The following is a 21,955-nucleotide window of genomic DNA, read 5'->3' as shown; positions in this document are numbered from 1 at the left end:
TGAAAAGAGCTGAGGCATCCTTTTTGGACTAAACCAATACAGTTGAAGGGGAGGGTAGTAGAGACCAGATCTGATTCGCTAACATTGGACTGAGTGACGCGTCTCCTTCCACCTAATTTTGCTGTACGTTTCTAGGCATTCGCAGGGTATCGGCCGCGTTGGAGGTTTGTCGCGTGCTGTGGGCAGTGCTTGTTGGAAGGGGAAGTACGGAAAGCAGAGGAGGCGCTGTTCTTCTTGGCACCATAGACCGACGGGAACATTTTCAATGGTGCCTTGGATAACTAGTACTCTTTAAAGGGGCCGGGAAACGCCAGCGAGGATGAAACAATACGTCCGGGAAAGATGACGAAGCGGGTGTTTATTATATTCTGCCTCTTTCTGGTTGGCTCACGGTGAGTTCTTGGAGGGCCCCGCGACTGTCTTTTGAAGTGTATGATTGACTCGCTGTCATGTCCTTAGGGGGTTTCCCCCCATTGCATTGTGTGAATGGCAGTGTCCTGTCGCTGAACTCAGTGCTTCTCAGTGTAGAATAAATGTAGCTGTATGCCATAACACCAGCAATAATGCAACCGTCTCTACATGGTCATAAACCCACAGTAGCCATTATAAAATCTATCATTTCATTGTAATTCTAAGCAACCTTCCCATATACATTGGCCACAAACGCTCAAAGATGATCAGTTGTATTTGAATGTGCTTACTTACAGCAGCAGCTTCTATTCTCTGCACTACTGCTTGTCACTCCTGAAGCAATGTAGCAGAAGCCAGCTGATTGAGACCTGCAGTTACATAAACATTGACATTATTTTTCTATTAATGCATATTGGACAGTTTCTTAAAATTACATTTTCTATCATTATGCAAAAATAGTCTTTGGCTCTTTAAGAAAAAGTGGCTGGCAAGGGTTAGGGCATACAGGCAGATTCGGGGAGATTAGTCGCCCAGCGACAAATCTCCTCTGCATCGGGGAGACTAATCTCCCCTATCTGCCTTCCCGCCAGCTAAGATGTAAATCGCCGGCCGGATGGCACTCTGAGCGATTTGTTTTCTGAAGTCTGCACTACTGGTTGTCACTCCTGAAGCAATGTAGCAGAAGCCAGCTGATTGAGACCTGCAGTTACATAAACATTGACATTATTTTTCTATTGAAGCATATTTGACAGTTTTTTAGTATTACATTTTCTATCATCATGCAAAAATAGTCTTTGGCTCTTTAAGAAAAAGATATATGGCTGGCAAGCGTCTGGGCACACAGGCAGATTCGGGGAGGGCGACCAATCTCCTCTGCTTTGGGGAGATCTGCCTGCCCTGCCTTCCCACCGGGTAAGATGTAAATCGCCGGCAGGATGGCACTCTGAGCAATTCGTTTTCCGAAGTTGCCGCATGAGGAAACCTCGGGCGATTTCAGAAAACAAATCGCTCAGAGTGCCATCCTGCCGACGATTTACATTTCAGCCGGAGGGGAAGCAGATCGGGGCGATTAGTCGCCCGAAGGAGAGGAGATTTGTCGCCAGGCGACTAATCTCCCCGAATCTGCCTATGTGCCCTTACCCTAAGACGTTTTCTTGTGTATTTACTTTTACTTGCATGAACAATACTCTTTGACCTTTATTTGGACAGAGCTTAAAAGGATAGGTCAACAACCTGTTTCTTTGGAAGATACCATCAGAAATAGTTTCCGTAGGACTTTCCCTAAATGACAGCTGTGTATTATAATTGGAACATATGCACATTGTGGGTCACAAGTTCATTGCTATTGCATTATACACATTTATGTTAACTTATTTTGCAATAGGCTTTGGTTTCCCCAGACCTGAAATATGCTGTAACTTTATATTGATATCTTTTTAAAATGTAATACTATTCTTTCGATTTAGATTCTTATTCAGTAATGAATGTCGGTACTGTCTTAGTCAGAAGTTGGAGTTGCTGCTGAGTCAGATTGACAGCATTCCATTGTATTCAGTTTCAGGGAATGTGATTAGGAATGCAGCAGTTGTTCTCATCTAAAAGGATGCCGTGGTTGGCAAAATCATATATTGTATAAAGGGGATGACAACTTTACAATATACATTGATTGAAACTTTTCATTGGTTTTTATTTGTCATTGTCATTACAATTAGAAACCGGATCTATCTGGCTACTTATATTTTCAACTCTGTTGGCTCTGACTCCTGCAACTATATATTTCAATAGTCCATTGATTAACAGACCTGGGCTAGAACAAACTTCTGACTTCAATCAGCATCGATTTAATTGGTACATGTATTACCTGCTGCCTTGGACTGTCAGAGCTCTACTAACACTTTTCCTCTGTTGTGCCCACTGCTTATCATATAACTTGTCTCATGACTTAATAACCCCAGATTTTAGGTTTATCAGACATAATACTGAACTGTAATGAGATATGGGAACTTTCCCGAAAATGTAACATTAAATACAATCAATTAAAAATTCTGTACCGTTTCTGAAATAATTAAGTTTATCTTCACTATTCCTCTCTCCGCATCTTTTTCCTCATTCTGTCTTCATTCAGGAGTTGAGTGTCCGATGAATGATCCAATATATCTTATAGGGAGTCTCCTTTTACCTAGAAGATGTATTAGAGCTCACTCTATTAAAATAACCAGAAATCCTGTCTCTGTACATGCAGGATTTGTGCAAAATGTGGTTATTTTGTTAGATTTTGTTTGTACTGGAATCAGTTATTTGAGTGAACTCTAATTCATTTTGTAGAAAAGGAATAATGAAGAGAAACGGATGCGGAGAGCGGACTAGTGAAGATAAACTTGATTATTTCAGAAACGGCACATTATTTTTAATTGATTATATTTAGAAAGCTTTTTTTCTTCAGTATGAGGAAGATTATTCATTTTCGTGATAGTTCCCCTTTGATTTGTAGTAGCACAGTGTAGTATCAGCCACTGATCAAGGCAGGAAAATGACTGATCAGTATCTGTACAGGAACTGGTTTTGCATGTCAGATGTATAGCCATTTCTTTACTCTGTGCTTGTGTATATGCATTGTGACATTTTAGTTTCTGTATAATACCATGCCTGAACAAGAGACCTAAGCATCCCCAAAAGCTTGCATTTTGTAATCTTCAAGTTAGGCAATAAAAGTATCACTTACTGTACAGTTTCATGCTGTCTGGTATGATATTTATTTTTAAATCGCAAACTGTAAACTTTTTAGAGAAGCTGGAAAAAAACTTGACGCCAGATCATGTGTCAAGTGCAGCATTAAGAAGCTAGTTATTCAGACATCAAAAGTTAAGGCCAATAACAAAGGGGGTGTTTTGTCTCCAGCTGAACATTTCAGGAAACACAAAAATGCCTTTACATTAAGGTGTATTAATTAAAAGCATGAGAATGCCAGCCTATAATTATCACACAATTACTGACAAACCCTCAGTGATTTCAAAGTTCCACAATGAGACGGCATATTCAAGTGCCAATGTGTCATTGCCCTAAAACGTTTCTCTTTCACACGACAGGAAATCTACAATTTGCCATAATGGCCAAGATCAAATAGGTTTACACATTTCTGTCACAATATTGCTGTACAGTACAAGGTCCCACTTAACCTGACAACCAGTTTGTGATCTGAATGGCAGACTGAAAGATATTTAGGAGATGGTCTGAATAGAATGTTTAGTGATAGAAAAAAATCTGTAAAAAAAACTTTCTAAAAACAATCAATTAAAAATTCTCATATATTAGAGCTCACTCTATTAAAATCACCCGAAAACCTGTCTCTCTACATGCAGGGTTTGTTGTGCAAAAGGCAGGTATTTTGTACTAGAATCAGTTATTTGAGTGAGCTTTAATGCATCTGCTAGAAAAGGGAGCCCCCCCCTATAAGATATAATGGATCATTTATCTGACACCCAACTGATTCATGAAGACAGAATGAAGAGAAACAGATGCTGAGAGAGGACTAGTGAAGATTAACTTGATTGTTCCAGAATTTTAGTTGATTGTATTTAGAAAGCTTCTTACATCTGTAGGAGGAAGCTTATATTACATTTTCATGTGGCAACTTTGGGCGACTATTGAAAACACATCGCCGCGTGTGCATTAGCGCAGGTGATTTTGCGCTGTAGCCTATGGGGAAAAGACGCTGAGGCAGTTCGGGGAGATAGTCGCGCAAAAGACGTGGCGATAAGTCGCCAGGCGACAAAATCTCCCTGAATCTCCTCGTCTGGCCTTACCCTTAAGCTTTGAATTTGGATCATGCTGCTTATATGTTAACATTTTCAGTGTGTTAGGCACCAAAATAGTATCTTAAATTTAAGACTGGGTAAATAGCTGTCTAAATCTTACTCCAAGGTAATTTTACAATGAACTGTACCTTCAGTGCAATTGGTTACTGTTTTAGATGGGTTATGGTTTAATTTTGTCTGCCTGAGCAACAGTGAAAATGTGGCTTGCCAGATATATTTTATTGGTCATCCATAGACTGTCTTTTGAAACAGTCAACTGAACTGTTAAAATACATTACATAATGTTCCATTTATTGTAACATATAAAGATATTATAAATCAGCAATTCAGCCCAGGCCATATCGAGGAATTCAGTTACAGGTGCAATGACATACAGGTCATAGAACTCTTCAATTCTCTTCACTTAAACATTTTTTGGATAATGAAAGCAAGTGTAATTCTAAGCACCAATATTCAAGTATTACAATTGCCAGTGGTTTAAGGTTATCTGTAAATGCCAGTGGCGTAACTACCAGGGGTGCAAAGGGTGCAATCGTACCTGGGCCCTGACCCCTTTGGGGCCCACAGGAGCCATGATAACAGTTATTGTGGGAGGCTGGGCAGGGGAGATTTTGCAGCATGCATGCCAACAGCACAATTCATAGGGGGTAGGGCCTGATGGGGTCCCGGGTGCCCATCCTGAACCAGGGCCCGCTGGCAAGTAGTTAAGCCACCGGTAAATGCAATTGCTTGTGAAGGCATTATCCATCTGGCTGTTTATATTATATTGTGTAGTGACTGGATGTGTAACATAATTTACAGATGTCGACAGCACCAGCCATGGATTACGCTGTTTAAAATGCCTTTATTGAGCAGCGCCGTTTCTGGGGAAGGAGCCGCCTGAGGCGGCTTCTGCAATGCCGCCCCCCGCACCGACTTACCTGTCGGCGAGGGGAGGCAGGAACACGATTGCGGAGAGCGCAATTGCGCTCTCTCGCAATAGCGCAGCCGAATTTCCGGTTTAAAAACCGGAAATTCGGCTCTTAAAGGTGCAGGAGCGGCTTTTTGCCGCCCCTGGAATCCTGTCTGGCGCTGCCGCCTGAGGCGAGCGGCTCAGCTTGCCTCATTGGCGGAGCGCCCCTGTTATTGAGACATGGGTTTTTGGCCCCAATACACTTGGCAACGTTTCAGGCCGCCATCGGTCTTTTATCAAGCCTTGATAAAAGACCGATGGCGGTCTGAAACGTTGCCAAGTGTATTGGGGCCAAAAACCCATGTCTCAATAAAGGCATTTTAAACAGCGTAATCCATGGCTGGTGCTGTCGACATCTGGAAATTGTGAGTAAACGGACACATGGTGGAAACCGTTGGACGTGCATCAGGTCTTAAGAATTGGGAGGCATAGGTGCTGACTTGAGAAATCTAATTGGATGTGTAACATAACAGAACACTACTTCCTGCTTTGCACTGATTGGTTACCAGGCATTAACCAATCAGTGACTTGAGGTGGGGGGACACGAGTCGGAACAGAATGGAACGGAACGGATCAATTGCAAACTCACTGACCACTTATGTCCCATGTGTCCCCCTTAAAGTTGCTGACTAACTCAGAGTGAGAGAGCTGAAAAGCAGGAAGTAGTGTTCTGTTATGTTACACATATAGTCTCTCCAGCCTTTATACATTACATTTTTGGCTAACTAACTATATTAGAAACATTTTTTTATGTTGCACAGCTTATTTATTAATCCAGTTTTTGTTTTTACACTGAACTATTCCTTTTAAGGAAAATTAAGCTAATTCATTAGGGTTTAAGCAAAATAGCGCATCATTACTATCTGAACTTCCATAAATAAATAAAAAAAATATATATATATATATATATATATATATATATATTTTTTTTTTTTTTTTTTACAGACATGCCTTAATTTACAGATTGAAAGGAACATTCTGTGTGTGTATGTATATGTATGTATATGTATATATATATATATATATATATATATATATATATATATATATATATATATATATATATATATATATATATATATATATATATATATTGTTGAAAAAACCACACTCACAGGGCTTGTAAGGTGCAAAAAAAGAAACATGTATTACAACGTTTCGTTGTAATAAATAATAAATTTTTCTTTTTTTTGCACCTTACAAGCCCTGTGAGTGCGTTTTTTTCAACATTTTGTTATACATAATACCACTAACCTGCACCCAGGCAGTTGTTCTTCATTACATGAGTGCTCCAGCTTGATGAATAATATATATATATATATATATATATATATATATATATATATATATATATATATATATATATATATATATATATATATATATATATATATATATATATATATATTTTTTTTTTTTTTATTATATATATCTCATTTGCATGCAGTCTTCTGCTCCTCCTCGCACATTATTTTGATTTGTATTGGTCCATAACTTTGGTGGACACATAATTTTGCATAATGTGACACTAGTGGGCAGATTTATTAAGGGTTGAATTGAAAATTAGAATTTTTCATGGTCAAAACTGTGAAATTCAACTAGGGAGTCATCCAAAGTCGATTCGTATTTTTTTTTTAAAAAAAAATTGAATTCAATTTTCGAGATTTATCGTACTCTGGCCTTTTAGGGTAGGACTCCATGGGCGATTTTGGCGCGATCCCTGACCCTGTGCAAAAATGCAGGGGTCAAGTCGGATGTGAGTGAAATAAGTTAAGTAATCGCATTGTCGGATGGTGTTGCTGCGACTTCATCCGACATTTCCATCTTACCTTATTTCCGTCGCATCCGAAGTGATTTTTGCGCAGAGCGTCGGATTGCGCCGAAATCGCCCGCAAAGTCCTACCCTAAGAATCTGAATTCTACTATTCACAACCTAAAACCTACTGAATTGCAGTTTGTCAATGGGAGAGGTCCAGGGATCAATTTGGAGATGTTTGCCGCCTTCCTGACATTCAAGTTTTTTTCGTTGAAAAATCAAGTTTGATTGAATTTGATTTGAGTTTTCAGGTCATTTAAATTCGTCCGAGTTGGAAAAATTTGATTTTATTTATAAATTTTGACTAGTCAAAGTTTAGGTTTATGGGAGTTTTAAAAAAACTCACATTAATTCTAAATTTGACTTGATAAATGTGCCTCTAAACAAATTACTGCTTTGAGGGAGGGGGTCGTTGACTCTTTAATTGATACATTAAGTTGAAACATTTGTTATCTTTGTTCCTGTTCCAAGGTAGATGTTCGAATTGATACAATAGTTGCTAATATTCCACAGATATTGCTGAAAAATATATCAACTATTGTATCAACTAACTATAGCAAATCGTAACAGTTCAGATGCTCCTGGATCACGGAGTTGCCCAAATGAAACACCAGAGACAGGAACATTAAAGTTTAAGATTGCATTTTGGTTAAACAGTAAAAAATAAAAGTTGGAAAGCAATTGAAAAAAGGCTTTGTTTATGGTGAACAATTTGAAAACAACTGAACTGAAAAAAGAGTTTAAAAGGTGAACAACCCCTTTAAAAAGTCCAGAATTTGATGCCAGAAAAATATACAAAATTTTTGAAACTAAATTAAAATAAGAGTTTTTTTTGCGTAGAGCCCAGAACACTCGGCATCTGATACATTTGTAACAATTTAAGATAAACAAAGATACAATTGTAACTATTTAAGATAATCAAGTTTCTTGGGAAAACTGACACTTGCAGCATAAAGGACAAGTTCACCTTCATTTACAACTCTGTTATAAAACACAAAACATTGTCCTAAAACTCCCAGAAATTTGTTCAAACTTTCATAAACCTGCCAAATTTTGTAAAATGAATGTGGTAATTAGGGGGTGTGGTCATGAAATGGTTGTGGTCGAAAATGTTGTCCCTTTCCATTCTTGGCTGTTGTGAGGTATGATACATGACAATTGTCCCATTTCCAACTCTGTAATTATATCATCAGTGGAATTTTGTCGCTGACTTGATGCTGTTCTTTACAAACAGAAATACTAATTAATCCCCCCCCCCATGTGCTACTAGAGAATTGTCCGCATAGTTTGTCTAACAAAGATTTTACTCAGTATTGGTCGACTCGCAAGAATAAGAGCAGATTTGTTTGCAGATGCAAGGCAATTGAGAAAAATGAGTAAACCTATGTGATTTTGAAAGCAATTGAAACATTCTGTTGTTTTGGGTTCTGTATGTTTCTGTGCTATTTAAACTGAAAACCATATAGTAAATTGAACAAACCAGGAGGAAGGCAGCCAAGATACTAGCTACTAGATTTCTTATGTCAATTTGAATGTGACTGGCACTGCCCATTATCTATAGCAAGGAGCTGATAAGGGATGTACTATCGGCAATCTCAGAAATGTTTAATTTTATAGATTTCCCCCCCCCCCCAATAGCCACAGTAATAGAGTTGCTTCACCTTGCTTTGCAGTGCTGGGGACTGATGTTTGATTCTGATCTGCAGTTTGTATGTTCCTTCAGGTCTGAATGGGTTTCCTCTAGAAGGCCTGATGAAATTGACTCTGTGTGTTTATTTCAGGGGGGCCTTAAATAAGACTAAAAAATAATTCCAGATCCTGTTTGATCATGAGAGGGGGGCATGTGGGAATGTAGAGATATACATGAAATGCAAAAATGAAAGTGGAAGAATTTGCTGTGCCTCTGTGCATATATGTGGGGCTAGCAAAATATGATTGACAGCTGAGGTATTTAAATCAGTTTGAAACAGGTATGGCAGTTTTGATTTGGTTCCAGGAACTGATAAAGAAGGTGGATTATCATTCTTGCAGTGCTGTTGACATGGGGCTGTAAGGAGTGGATTGGCTTTTTGACTGATGAAAACACTCCGTGTATACTATGTGGCCATGTCATCACTATAGAAATAAAGGATAATAGTATTGACATATTTCCCAAAGAATGGTTCAAACTAATATACAATTGCAAGTTATCCATGGCATCATATTTACCAGCATGCATTTTCCCACCCTTTGAGTCACCGAGCTGAAAGAGGTTGCTTGTATTAAAGAAGCACACTTCCTGTTGACCACCCAGTATTAATTCTTCTCCAAATCATTGGGCCATTTTTTCTACTATGGTTTACTGTATATGTGAATACGGTTCTAATAGGGTCCTCACAATTTGTTCCCTTCCTGCAGCCTTTTCACTTAGGTACCCCACAGGGAGCACCAACCAGTCTGGCCAGGGCCGTTCTACCCAATGCCATTCCTTTCTGTAACCTCCTGTTACATCGTTGGGGCTATTTTAGCAGTGACACATTGTTTTAATATACATATTTAAATTAGGTTCTATCAACCTTAGCAGTTTGCTTCACTGTATAAGTTTAAAGTTGCCTTCTCTAACTCTACTTCTACTATGTTCCCTCTCTCTGTCGGAGTTCCACAAGGCTATGTTCTAGGCCCTCTGCTGTTCTCGCTCTATACAACTTCGCTAGGAAAACTTATTCAGTCGTTTGGACTTCAGTATAACATTTATGCTGATGACACCCATCTCTACTTGTCCACTCAGACACACTGTCTCTCTGCTGTCTCCTCCTGGATGTAACAGCGCCACCTGAAACTGAACCTTTCAAAAACAGAACTCATTATATTTCCTCCAAGATCTTCCCCTGTCCCTCAGATATCACTCACATTAAACAACACCACCTTTCTTTCCACCACACAAGCACGCTGCCTAGGAGTTATACTAGACTCGCATCTGTCTTTTTCACCACACATTCAAACACTTGCAAAATCTTGTCGCATTCAACTGAGCAACATTGCCCGAATACGACGATATATCAGTTCAGAATCAACTAAAACACTGAATCAGTCTCTCATCATCTCCCACCTTGATTACTGCAACCTACTCCTCACAGGTATCCCAACAAGTCACCTTTCACAACTCCAATCTGTTCTAAATGCGGCCACTAGACTCATTCATCTATCTCACCGCTCAACATCAGCTGCTCCCATATGCATGTCTCTTCACTGGCTCCCAATTTCCTCTAGAATCAAATTCAAGTTACTAACACTCACTTTCAATGCCCTTAATAAAATGCACCACAATCAGCTCTCTTTCAAGGCCCTTAATAATGAAGCCCCTCCCTATATTTCATCTCTGATCTCCAAATACACTCCTTCACGCAACCTTCGCTCTGCTTCTGATCTTCGCCTCGCTTCTCCTCACATCACTTCTGCCCATTCTTATCTACAAGACTTCTCTCATGCTTCTGCTTTTCTCTGGAACTCTCTGCCTCGAAACTCAGAATTATGAGACGACCATCTCATATAGACTCCATTTTAATCAAATATTTCACATTTCTTAAAATGATTTCCTTTTTCTCTGTAATAATTAAAAAGAAATGAATCCTTACTAAGATCATTAATGCTTATGGGAGGAAACAATCCTATTGGGTTTGTTTATAGCATTTGTAGCAGACCTAAGGTATTGAGATCGAAAGTACTAAAATACCCCTTATCCAGAAAGCCCCATGTTCCATGTGTTCTGGATAACCGGTTCTATAACTGTACATGTTCATAACTTGGGTCAAAAAGTAGAAAGTTTAGTACAGGTATGGGACCTGTTATCCAGAATGCTTGGGACCTGTTTTTTTTGGATAATGTATCTTTCCATAATTCGGATCTTTATACCTTCAGTCTACTTGAAAATAATATAAACATTAAATAAACCCAATGGGCTGGCTTTGCTTCTAATAATGATTTATTATATCTTAGTTGTGATCAAGGTACTGCTTTATTATTACAGAGAAAAGGGAAATCATTTAAAAAAAATTGTATTATTTAGATAAAATGGAGTCTATGGTAGATGGCCTTTCCGTATTTTGGAGCTTACTGGATAATGAGTTTTGGGATAACAGATCACATACCTGTATCAAACTTTCTGCCCTTGCCTATATAGTTTGCAGTAAAATCAGCTCTTCTAGATGCTTGCCAAACAGATTAAAGGAATTGTTCAGTATAAAAATAAAAACTGTGTAAATAGATAGGCTGTGCAAAATAAAAAATGTAATGTATAAAGGCTGGAGTGACTGAATGTGTAACCTAAAAGCCAGAACACTACTTCCTGCTTTGCAGCTCTCTTGGTTTCAATTGATTGGTTATTAGGGATGGGCGAATTTGACCCGTTTCCTTTCGCCAAAAATTCGCTGCTGGCGAAATGTCGCCGACGCCCAGTAAAGTCTATGGGCGTCAAAAAAAATTTGCGCGCTGTGAATTTTTTTTTTTGATGCGCGTCTTTTTATTTTGATGCACAACGCCATACAAGTCTATGGGTGTAATTTTTTTGGCGAAACAAGGCGAAAAAATTTGCCCATCCCAGTTGGTTACCAGGCAGTAACCAATCAGTGACTTGAGGGAGGGCCACATAGGTCATAGCCGTTTGCTTTTGAATCTGAGCTGCCTTGCTAAGGATCAATTGCAAACCATTATTTCCCATGTGACTCGCTGACTAACTCAGAGTTCGCGAACTGCAAAGCAGGAAGTTGTGTTCTGGTTATTATGTTAGCCAAAAGGTAACATATAAAGGCTGGAATGAGCGTATGTCTAACTATATTAAAAAAAAAATTATTTTGCATAGCCTGTTTACCCAGTTTTTATTTTTACACTGAACTAATCTGTTTATTACAGCTGTTGTCTTTTAATGCTTTGAAAGTATAATGCTGCACAGATTCATCTGTAGTACCAGATGAGTTTTCTGATTTTAATGCAGTTTCATAAAATTAAGACAGACGCGCAAAGCCACTGTATGAGACTGTGACCTCATTTTCTAAACACTAATTTCCCAGGTCAGTGAATATGTTACATTTGCATTTGTGTATTGCCTTTGACATTCTAATCTCTGCAGATCATTGCATATAGTTATATGTACATTAATAAACATAGGCTAATTTAATTAATACAGAACATCAATTATCACAAGAATGGTGCATGACACCAATGTCTCTCACCCTTTTGCTCAAAAACGAAGCCACTAATATAAGTGGATTGACATTTATGGAAATGCTTAAAGGGGAACTATCGCAAAATGAAAATCTAATATAAGCTTCAGCATACTGAAATAAGACGTTTTCTAAATACAATCAATAAAAATGTCTGTACTGTTTCTGAAATTAAGTTTATGTTCACTATTCCTCTCTCAGCATCTGTTTCTCTTCATTCTGTCTTCATGCAGGAGTTGGCTTGCTGATAATCATTGAAAGTTAGGTCCGATATATATTATTAGGGATGCACCGAATCCTGGATTCGGTTCGGGATTCGGCCAGGATTCGGCCTTTTTCAGCAGGATTCGGATTCGGCCGAATCCTTCTGCCCGGCCGAACCGAATCCGAATCCTAATTTGCATATGCAAATTAGGGGCGGGGAGGGAAATGGCGTGACTTTTTGTCACAAAACAAGGAAGTAAAAAATATTTTCCCCTTTCAACCCCTAATTTGCATATGCAAATTAGGGTTCGGATTCGGTTCGGTATTCGGCCGAATCTTTCACGAAGGATTCGGGGGTTCGGCCGAATCCAAAATAGTGGATTCGGTGCATCCCTATATATTATAGGAGGCTCCTTTTGCCTAGAAGACATATGTAGAGCTCACTCTTTTAAAATCACCAGACATTGTCTCTCTACATGCAGGATTTGTGCAAAAGGCAGTTATTGTGTTAGATTTTATTTGTATTTATTTGGAATCCGTTATTTGAGTGAGCTCTAATACGTCTGCTAGGAAAGTGAGCCCCCCCCCCTATAAGATATATCGGATCATTCATCTGACACCCAACTGCTGCAGGAAGACAAGAGAAACAGATGCTGTGAGAGAAATAGTGAAGATAAACTTGATTATTTTAGAAACAATTGATTATATTTAGAAAGTTTCCTACTTCAATATATGAAGTAGGAACGTATATACATTTTCATTTTCACGATAGTTCCCAACACCCCAGTATTCTTTCTTCTCCAAATCATTGGGATTTTGTTTGTACTGGAACCAGTTATTTGAGTGCGCTCAATCATAAGATATATTGGATCTAACTGTCAATACATATCTGACAACCAACTGCTGCATGAAGACAGAATGAAGAGAAACAGAGCTGAGAGAGGGATAGTGAATGTAAATTCAGAAACCATGCAGAATATTTAATTGATTTCTTATGTATGATGAAGCTTATATTAAATTTTCTTTTTCGCCACAGTAGGTGATGCTAATCTGGCTTCATTCTAACCATAGCATACCATATGTTTATATTTCTAGAACCAAAATGTTAAGAGGAAAATGTCATGTCATGTGACAGCATAGTAAGCCCATTATGGAATATAGGATTTTTTCTTGTACACAACTAGGCATCCAGAGACCCAATGAAAATTAATAGTTGCACTGTTGCCTCTTATATGTGTCATATGTGGCAACTTCAGTCTTTACGTGTTACCCTAAATAATTATTTGGCCAGTCAATCACTCATTTGCCACAAACAAACAAAAAATCCTCCTGATTTAGAACCCCACGTATGTGGATGTAATATAGATCAGACTCCACACTATTCCAAGTATTGATCTATAGCATTCTATAGAATAGCTGCAATGTGTCTTATCACCTTGCAGAGCAGTCACAAAGCCTGTTCTACCTGAGAGCCATAGTCAAGGAAATTGTTTGTGTCTTGTACAAGTTGCAAGTGAACTAAATCACAGAAATGAATTAAAAGGATTGGGAATGTTAAAGGAGACATTTTCTGTAAAAATAAGAACGCACCAGTGCATTATACTCCTTTAGATATAGAAGAATTGTGCTTAAAAAAGTAGTGTTTCAGGCTTATTTATTGAATATTTCTGCAAAAACCCTAATAATCCCTCCCTTCTCTTCCACTTCCTGCTCCCTGAATTCCCAGGTGGTGCAGGGGAGCTGGTGGCTCTCCGCTCACTGCACTGTAGGACATGAACGAATCAGCAGCTAGCAGGACCTGATAGGGAACTAAAGTCTGTTTGTGCTTTTGTGCCTGCAGGGCTGTGATTGGCTGTCCCCCTCCTACTGTGCTTCTGGTGGGGACTGTTAGGATACGCCCACCCCTCATTTGAAATACAGACAGGGACCAGTGAACATCTATAGGGAGCTCCAATTAAGGGGCTATTTTTAAAGATAATATTAATTTTTAGCACCATGTAAAAGCAACACCATATATTACTTATAATTGCCTACACGATTATGTTTTTTTTCATTTATCCCATATGTCTTCTTTAAGTATTGCCTGAAATGTGACACTTTTTGAAAGACTTTTAAAGTTTGTCCTTTGTTTTTCCATTTTCCTCATAGGTATCCATATCAGCACGTGTTTTGCAGCGAGAACACAATTCATTCTTCACCAAGTGAACAAAATGCAGATTATACAACGATTGAAGACGAGACCACAAAGCAAAATGTAAGCCTTTTGTGGTTTAAAGTTACTGACCATTTTCTAAATGTGGTATAACCTGTATATCCAGTGTTTTTATGAATTAATATGTTCTGCACTGGTAAACGTTGTGTTTGCTTCAAAAGAACTACACCAGTTTATATAAATGAGCTATTCCATAACCATATTGGCAGCCACTCAAGCTGAATTGGGCAAACATGCATATATTTAGACACCAGATAATGGATAAGCTGTATAGAATACAATGTGTTTAGTTCTTACATATGACAATAAATGGGAACAAATGCCATTGATGGCTCTCTAAAAGTCAATAGAAAGAAAACATTTCTAATCAATATTTATAGGTGCTGGATGAAGAACATTTTAATGGAAAAAAATGAAAATCTTTTCAGTTTTATTTATTTTACTGGCCCTGTAAAGGGTGTGTTCACCTTCCAAATATGTTTTAGTTCATATGCCAGGAATAAAGATATACCCACTTTCTTACTAATTTCTATTTTTTAATGTTTTTCTAAAATTGAAGTTTAAACTTTGTTCCTCTCTCTGGTGTTTAGTCTAGTATTTCAGCAATCCACATGCAGAGTCTGAACTGTTACCATTTACTGCATTAGTTGATACATCTGTCAGCAGCATCTGTGCAGTGTTAGTTACTGTAATGTTAATCATAAGAGCTGATTTTATTGAACTTGGGAATTATGCTTACCAGGGCAAAAGATAAGAAATATACCAATGTATGTATCAAATTAGAACAGTATACAGAGTTGGTGACCCCCATCCCCCTCCAGAGCTGTTTAAGGGAGTCATGAACTGTTAAAAATTAAACTTTAAAGAGGTGCTTCACCTTTAAGTTAACCTTTAGTATGTTATAGAATAATTGATTCTTAAACTTTTTAATTGGTCTTCATTTTTCATTTCTTTTAGTTTTTTAAATGATTTGCTTATTTAATCTTTCTCATATCAACTGTCAGATGGGAGTCACTGACCCCATCAGAAAAAACTTTTGCTCTGTGAGGTTATAGTTTTATTGTTCTTTTTACTTTTTATTATTCGTCTTTCTCTTTGGCCCTTCTACTATACATATTCCAGCCTCTCATTCAAAATAGTGCCTGGCTGCTAAGGTAAATTGGACCCTAGCAACCAGACTGGAAATTCCAAACTGGAGAGTGGCTGAACAAAAAGCAAAATAATTAAAAAAAATTTTTTCCCCCCGGATATCAAACTCTACATCAGTTTTAGGGGCAGATTTATCAAAATGTGAGTTTAATAAATAAAATAAACGTACCCATGTTCTATTCATTCTAGGATTTTTAGAATTATATTTATCAATGGGTGAATGTTAGAATTCACCATTTCATAAATTTTGTTCTCTAATATTTCCCTAGGAATGAATAGATCGTGGGTGAGTTTGTATTTATTAAGCTCTAAACTCACATTTTGATAAATCTGCCTCTTCATGTAAACAACCCCTTTCAACTACAATATTGGAGAAAAGTCAAAAGTATTAAAAAATAAATAAATAAATAAAAAAAAAAGACATAGCTAGCTTACTTTGTTTTGAGAAGTGCAGTTAAACTAGGTGCATCATAGACTCACGATGCAGCAGCATTTGAATGTGTTAACTAATTGGGCACTGGCACACAAGGACATTTGTAAATCACTACCGTGGACAACCGATCACCTGAAAAAACCTTCCCATTACTTAAAGGAACAGCAACGCCAAAAAGTGAATTTTTTTTAAATAATGAAAATATAATGTCCTGCTGTGCTGCACTGGTGAAACTGATGTGTTGCTTCAGAAACTCTGCAGTATTTTATATAAACAAGCTGCTGTGTAGTCATGGGGGCAGCCATTAGAAGCTGAAAAAGGAGAAAAGGCACAGAATACACAGCAGATAGATAAGGTCTGCAGGATACAATGGGATTCTTTAAAACTTATCTGTTATATACTTGGAACCCTGTGCTTAAATGGCTGTCACATGCCAACACAGCAGCTTGTTTATATAAACTAAAGTTGTGTTTCTAAAGCAAAAGACACTGGTTTTACTAATACAAGGCACAGTACATTATATTATCATTCCATTAAAACACTTTCATTTTTTGGTGTTACTATTCCTTTAAGCTTTGGATTGCTGCAAGTAGAACACAGCCCGATGACTAGGAAAATGCTTTCCTTTGCTTTTTCCCACTATTTAGTACAGAGAAGCCCATTAAATCATGCATCTTGTCCTTTATATGATTAAGGGAGTTGCTCCCGAAACACGTCAGGTGATGTTGGTTTTGACCTGTTGCAATAAACCACCTTTTTCTCTTTTAACCGGAGTGCTGCCTTTCCATCTTTTTGCAAGTCCTCTATTGAATGTTACACATCTCGTGCATGTCCACCTTTGCATTGTAATATAATACAGGTATGGGACCTGTTATCCAGAATGCTCGGGACCTGGGGTTTTCCGGATAACGGATCTTTCCGTAATTTGGGTCTTCATGTCTTAAGTACTATAAATTCATTTAAACATTAAATAAACCCAATAGGCTGGTTCTGCTTCCAATAAGGATTAATTACATCTTAGTTGGGATCAAGTACAAGCTACTGTTTTATTATTACAGAGAAAAAGGAAATCATTTTTTAAAATTTGGATTATTTTGATAAAATGAAGTCAATGGGAGACAGCCATTCCATAATTCGGAGCTTTCTGGATATCGGGTTTCCGGATAAGGGATCCTATACCTGTACTGTTATTTGTAAACACTCTGGGTTATTAATTAAAGTCCATTTTTATTCTGGTGTTAAAAATCTTAATAAAAAAAAAAGTACTCCATCTCAGACCTGCAGAGTTCATGTAGGCATGGCAAATGTCCTGTTGATATCCTGATCTGCACTGGATTTCTTTCAATGATACGAATATTTCGTGATTTTCAGGCGTCAAATCCTAAAAATTTGCAGTTGTCTGAGACAAATCCTGAAAAATATTTACGATTTGGATTTTTTCACGATTTTTTTTTGTCCCTGCACAACAAAAATGTATTGATAATGAAAAATGTATTGATAAACGGGGAGAAAAAGTTTGTGCAGATTTGGTCGGAGTCGTTTTAAGAAAATAGTGAGAACTTTTCAGATTTTGATAACCCCCTAATGTAATACCATGTTTAATTCAGCACTATACACAGGTGGACTACTTTGTTTTTGATTATTATTCTATTGTTTTTCTCCTTTGCACATTGAAGAATGAAATGGATCAGCTAAAACCCCTTGAACCAATGGAAACCATTACATCAGAAAATCAAGTAGAAGATACTATTTTGGAAGACTGTGCAAAAGAGGAAAAGGTACGTTTCTGTAAGGTTTAAAAGACGACCTGCAAGTAACATGTTCAAAGTACAGAAAACACGTTTAAAATTAAACTTTTTTTACATTTTTAAATATGTACTCTTATTTAGTGGTTGTATATGTATTACCGGTAAGTATAATAATATTATGATATAATGGATTTGTGGTCACCTAATTATAAATTGTTCTTGTTGCTTTAGGTTAATAATCCAGAGCAAGTTCAAACTTTTCCAGTGGTTGACACAGATGCTAAAGACCTTGAAAAGGGAACTTTGAATCTGGCGACTGACACTGAAAACATTTCTAGTTCATCTATCTCAATTCCTTCTGTTCCTCAGTCAGAGTAAGTCTGCATTATAATACAAGTCATTTTTAAGTTGTCATATTTCAATTTAATATTGATTTATGTTAGCTGAAAAATGGTACGCACAAGTGAACGTCTGTACTTCTCTATTTTCCAACAATGGTTGCTATCATAACGAAGATGATTGGATACTTATTGCATCTGTTGGATACCAGATGGCTCAAGCCCCATTTTGAGAACCAACATTTGCCTGGTGCCACTCATAGCACGTAACACAGCCATTCAGTCAGAGTTCCAGGAATATCAAGGACAGCAAATACATATTCAACTTCAAAGCTCATCTTAGTCTCCCACACACTCAAGGAACTGTGATTACTTATTGCCTGGGTCAGAAGGCCTGCAGCTTGTTGGCCATGTTGGAAAGCCTGTAAAAGTACAATATAGTGTTCCATATGACAGCAGGCACTATTTCCAAGTGACACTACTATACATGTCCACTGCTAACTTTTCAGTTATTTATTTAAATTAATTGATATGCTTTTAAAAAGTCCCATAGGAATGAATAGGAAGTGAGTGAGTTTTATTGTGGTGAGTTCTAAATTCAAACTTTGATAAATCTGCCCCTATATTTTGCTTTTGTGACTGATCCATATAAATATTGCTGCAACCTCAGCAGTGAAATTAATGTGTGTCCCCTTTTCCTGGTTTCCATTTGGACCTGATACTAGCTAACTCTGGTTGGGCTATCATCACAAAGTACATATTCTTGCAATTTAGGGGGTGTTTAATACAGACTTAATATGTTTTATTTGAATTAATCTGCCCCCTGTTGTTTGTTGTCTACATTACAATTATCCATAGGAGTATTTCACTTCTGTATGTATGATGGGGGCATGGGGGGGCAGCCAATCAAGCACTGGATACACAGTCGATTACAGATAACTTCTGAAGAATCCTATTGTATACTACAGAGAGCCTATCTGTTATCTGCTGTGTATCCTATGCCTTTTCTCCCTTTTCAGCTTCAAATGGCTGCCCCCATGGCTATACAGCAGCTTGTTTATATAAACTATAATAGAGTTTCTGAAACAAACATACCAGTTTTACAAGTGCATCAAAAAACTACATTATATTTGCAATTGTTTTAAAGACCTCAAGTTTTTGGTGTTACTGTTCTTTTAAGTGGTGGCATTGTTTTTGGGAGCTTCAATCCACCAAATGTTTTCATATTTTAATGATTCTGATTCAAAAAGCCTAAAGCATACAAGATAGCACCCTATTATTCTTTGATATGTGTTATGTGTTGTGGTTTGCCTTTGATGTTTTATGCAATGAAAATTCCCTTTATTTAGATTATGTTTCATGGTAAAACACAAGCTGTTTATGTAATATAGTATGTAATATGTAAATATTTCAATTCGGCCATCAAGTTATTCATCACCGCAAATATAAACTACAGTCAGAAATGTCATAGTTTTCTATTCTGTTAATATTTAATTATTGGGGAACTGATGTTGATAATTTAATTTCAACCTTTAAAGAACATCCCATTGCTTCTATGCTGTAATTCATAATGCAGAACAGCTACTTGGATCTCTGGAACTAAATCTTTTTGGGGTAGGGCAGTGGGGAAATGGATTAAAAGTGTATATACAGATGAAAGTTTTACCCTGTGCTAGTACTGTGGGTACTGTGGTATATAATAGACCCCAGCAGCAGCTTAAAACGATAATAATGAACAGAGGACTGTAGGGTTTAAGTGTCACCAGACTGACTGTGACTTCTGCATTTCTACATTAGCCTAAGATACACGCACTTAATTTGTGTTCCAGACTGTGTTTTCAGACACTAGCAGGAATATATCAAAGCATAGGGTGAACACATGCCAACATAACCATCTGTTTTTGCCTGCACTGTTGGTTGCTACTGCTGAACAGTATGCCTTCTGTCTTCTTATTAAGGTAAACTAGAGGGAAAGTTGAAACCATAACAAATTCATATCACGGGGAAGATATTTGGAGAAGCTCCATTATTATTTTCATGGTGTGCAGTAGATTTGACAAGGCTTTGTAAAGGCAAGAACTATATCTGCAGATATCGGAGATCATAGCTAATATTTATTATTCCATTTATAACCCTTCTGTATCTTCAAGGCTTATATGCAAGCAACATGTTTATTTCATCGGGCTATTTCTCCAATTCCCAATATTGTTATTAAGCCCAATAAATATTATGAACTTCTTTAAAATACTAACAATACGATTGCTTCACTGTTGCATTACCTTCATGGAGCATAGGACAAAACTACAGAAATGGACAGTATGAGAAATGCCATGTTTAACCTAAATGAATTCAATTAATAATATATTTAACTTTTTCTAAGCTACCAGTCACAAATAGGAATTGGTGTATTCAAAAAGAAACCTTGTACAGCTATGAAAGCATTTATCTAGAATTGAATTAATTAGGAGTACTAAGCCTGTATATTTATAAAATTGCAGTAGACTTGATTATCTATAGAAATAAATCAAATCGAGTGGATTTGACTTATTTCTATAGCTATAGCATGACCTGGATGAATGAGAATCTTCACAAACATAGCAGACTTGATTGTTCATCAGTTGTATGCTAGATTCATTTAGTGCTACAAGTGGAGAAGCTAATTAGTCATAGAAGAAATTTGTTTAAATGGGATGCAAAACAGGAAATGCAATGATTTATTTAGGATCTTTGAGGACAACAGGTTTCCAGACTTTGGATGCTATATCTTAACACTTAAGGGGCAGTAATAAACCCAATTTTAATATGAATTTAATGCAACGAGCTTGACAGAACATACGCTTTATTAATTAATTTAATCACCGAAAAAAATCAATGGCTTTTTTTTATTTCTTGAGCTAAACGGGCAAAGTATGGCTATTCCATGTGTGGTCCTTGCATCATAGATAATTTAATTGCCAGAGCTCAGATAACACATCATTTTTTTCTGTTTATCTTTTTCTTTATAACCTAATAATCTACCTCACAAGAACCAAACATGGAGTAGCTTCAGTTTTGCTGTTTGCTCTGTTTAGCTAAAGAAAGTCTGTTTAGCACAAGTCCCATTCATTGAACTCCACTTCAAGAGGGGATACATGGCTGAGCAGTCAAAGCTTTGTATCATTTGCCTGTTCGTGGCTCCTTTTCAGTTATTTATATGTCGTCTCTTTGGTTTCCATGCAGGGGCTCCTAAACTTTGTTAGCAAGTTATAAATCGAATCTTATGTGCAAGGTAGTTTATTGTTTTGTGCAATATGGTATTTTGTAACTGCAGCTAAACCTAAGCGGTCAATGTGCTAAATGCTGGTAACTGTCAAATTGTTTCTGATATCTGTCTATCAATGGGAGGTGTGGCACATAAGGCAACCTGGGCATTTTTTTGATTAATATTGGATCAGTGTGGTGTATCTCCATTTCCCATTGGCTGCATTAGGAAGTAATCTGCAATAAATGCCACAACTTGTCCCTAGGAGAAAAGTGAGCACAAAATAACTGTGCTGTTAAGCCTCAAAAGCCTTACATAGCATTATGCTGTTCATAATACAGGTATGGGATCCGTTATCCAGAACCCATCATCCAGAAAGCTCTGTATTACAGAAAGGTCATCTCCCATAGACTCCATTTTATCCAAATAATTGGATAA

General features: G+C 37.3%; 1 protein-coding gene across 5 annotated transcripts in view; it reads left to right on the top strand.

Moving 5' to 3' along the window:
- The first annotated feature begins 46 nt into the window (after positions 1-46).
- The window catches only part of suco.S (SUN domain containing ossification factor S homeolog), a 62,788-nt gene continuing 40,879 nt past the window's right edge, over positions 47-21,955 (top strand). For 3 of the 5 annotated variants that reach the window (XM_018261049.2, XM_018261047.2, XM_018261046.2), the window contains exons 1-4: positions 48-392; positions 14,545-14,650; positions 17,867-17,968; positions 18,170-18,312. In XM_018261049.2, coding sequence (XP_018116538.1) covers positions 343-392; positions 14,545-14,650; positions 17,867-17,968; positions 18,170-18,312 — 401 coding nt within the window. In that variant the 5' untranslated portion in view covers positions 48-342. Of the gene's footprint in view, positions 393-14,544; positions 14,651-17,866; positions 17,969-18,169; positions 18,313-21,955 lie in introns of all 5 variants that reach the window. The other 2 variants (XM_018261051.2, XM_018261050.2) reach the window with 2 other exon arrangements.

Source organism: Xenopus laevis, chromosome 4S (genome assembly GCF_017654675.1).
Source record: "Xenopus laevis strain J_2021 chromosome 4S, Xenopus_laevis_v10.1, whole genome shotgun sequence".
NCBI classification, from domain to species: Eukaryota; Metazoa; Chordata; class Amphibia; order Anura; family Pipidae; genus Xenopus; species Xenopus laevis.
Note: the sequence above shows the minus strand (reverse complement) of the source record. Positions and strands in the feature narration are given on the sequence as shown.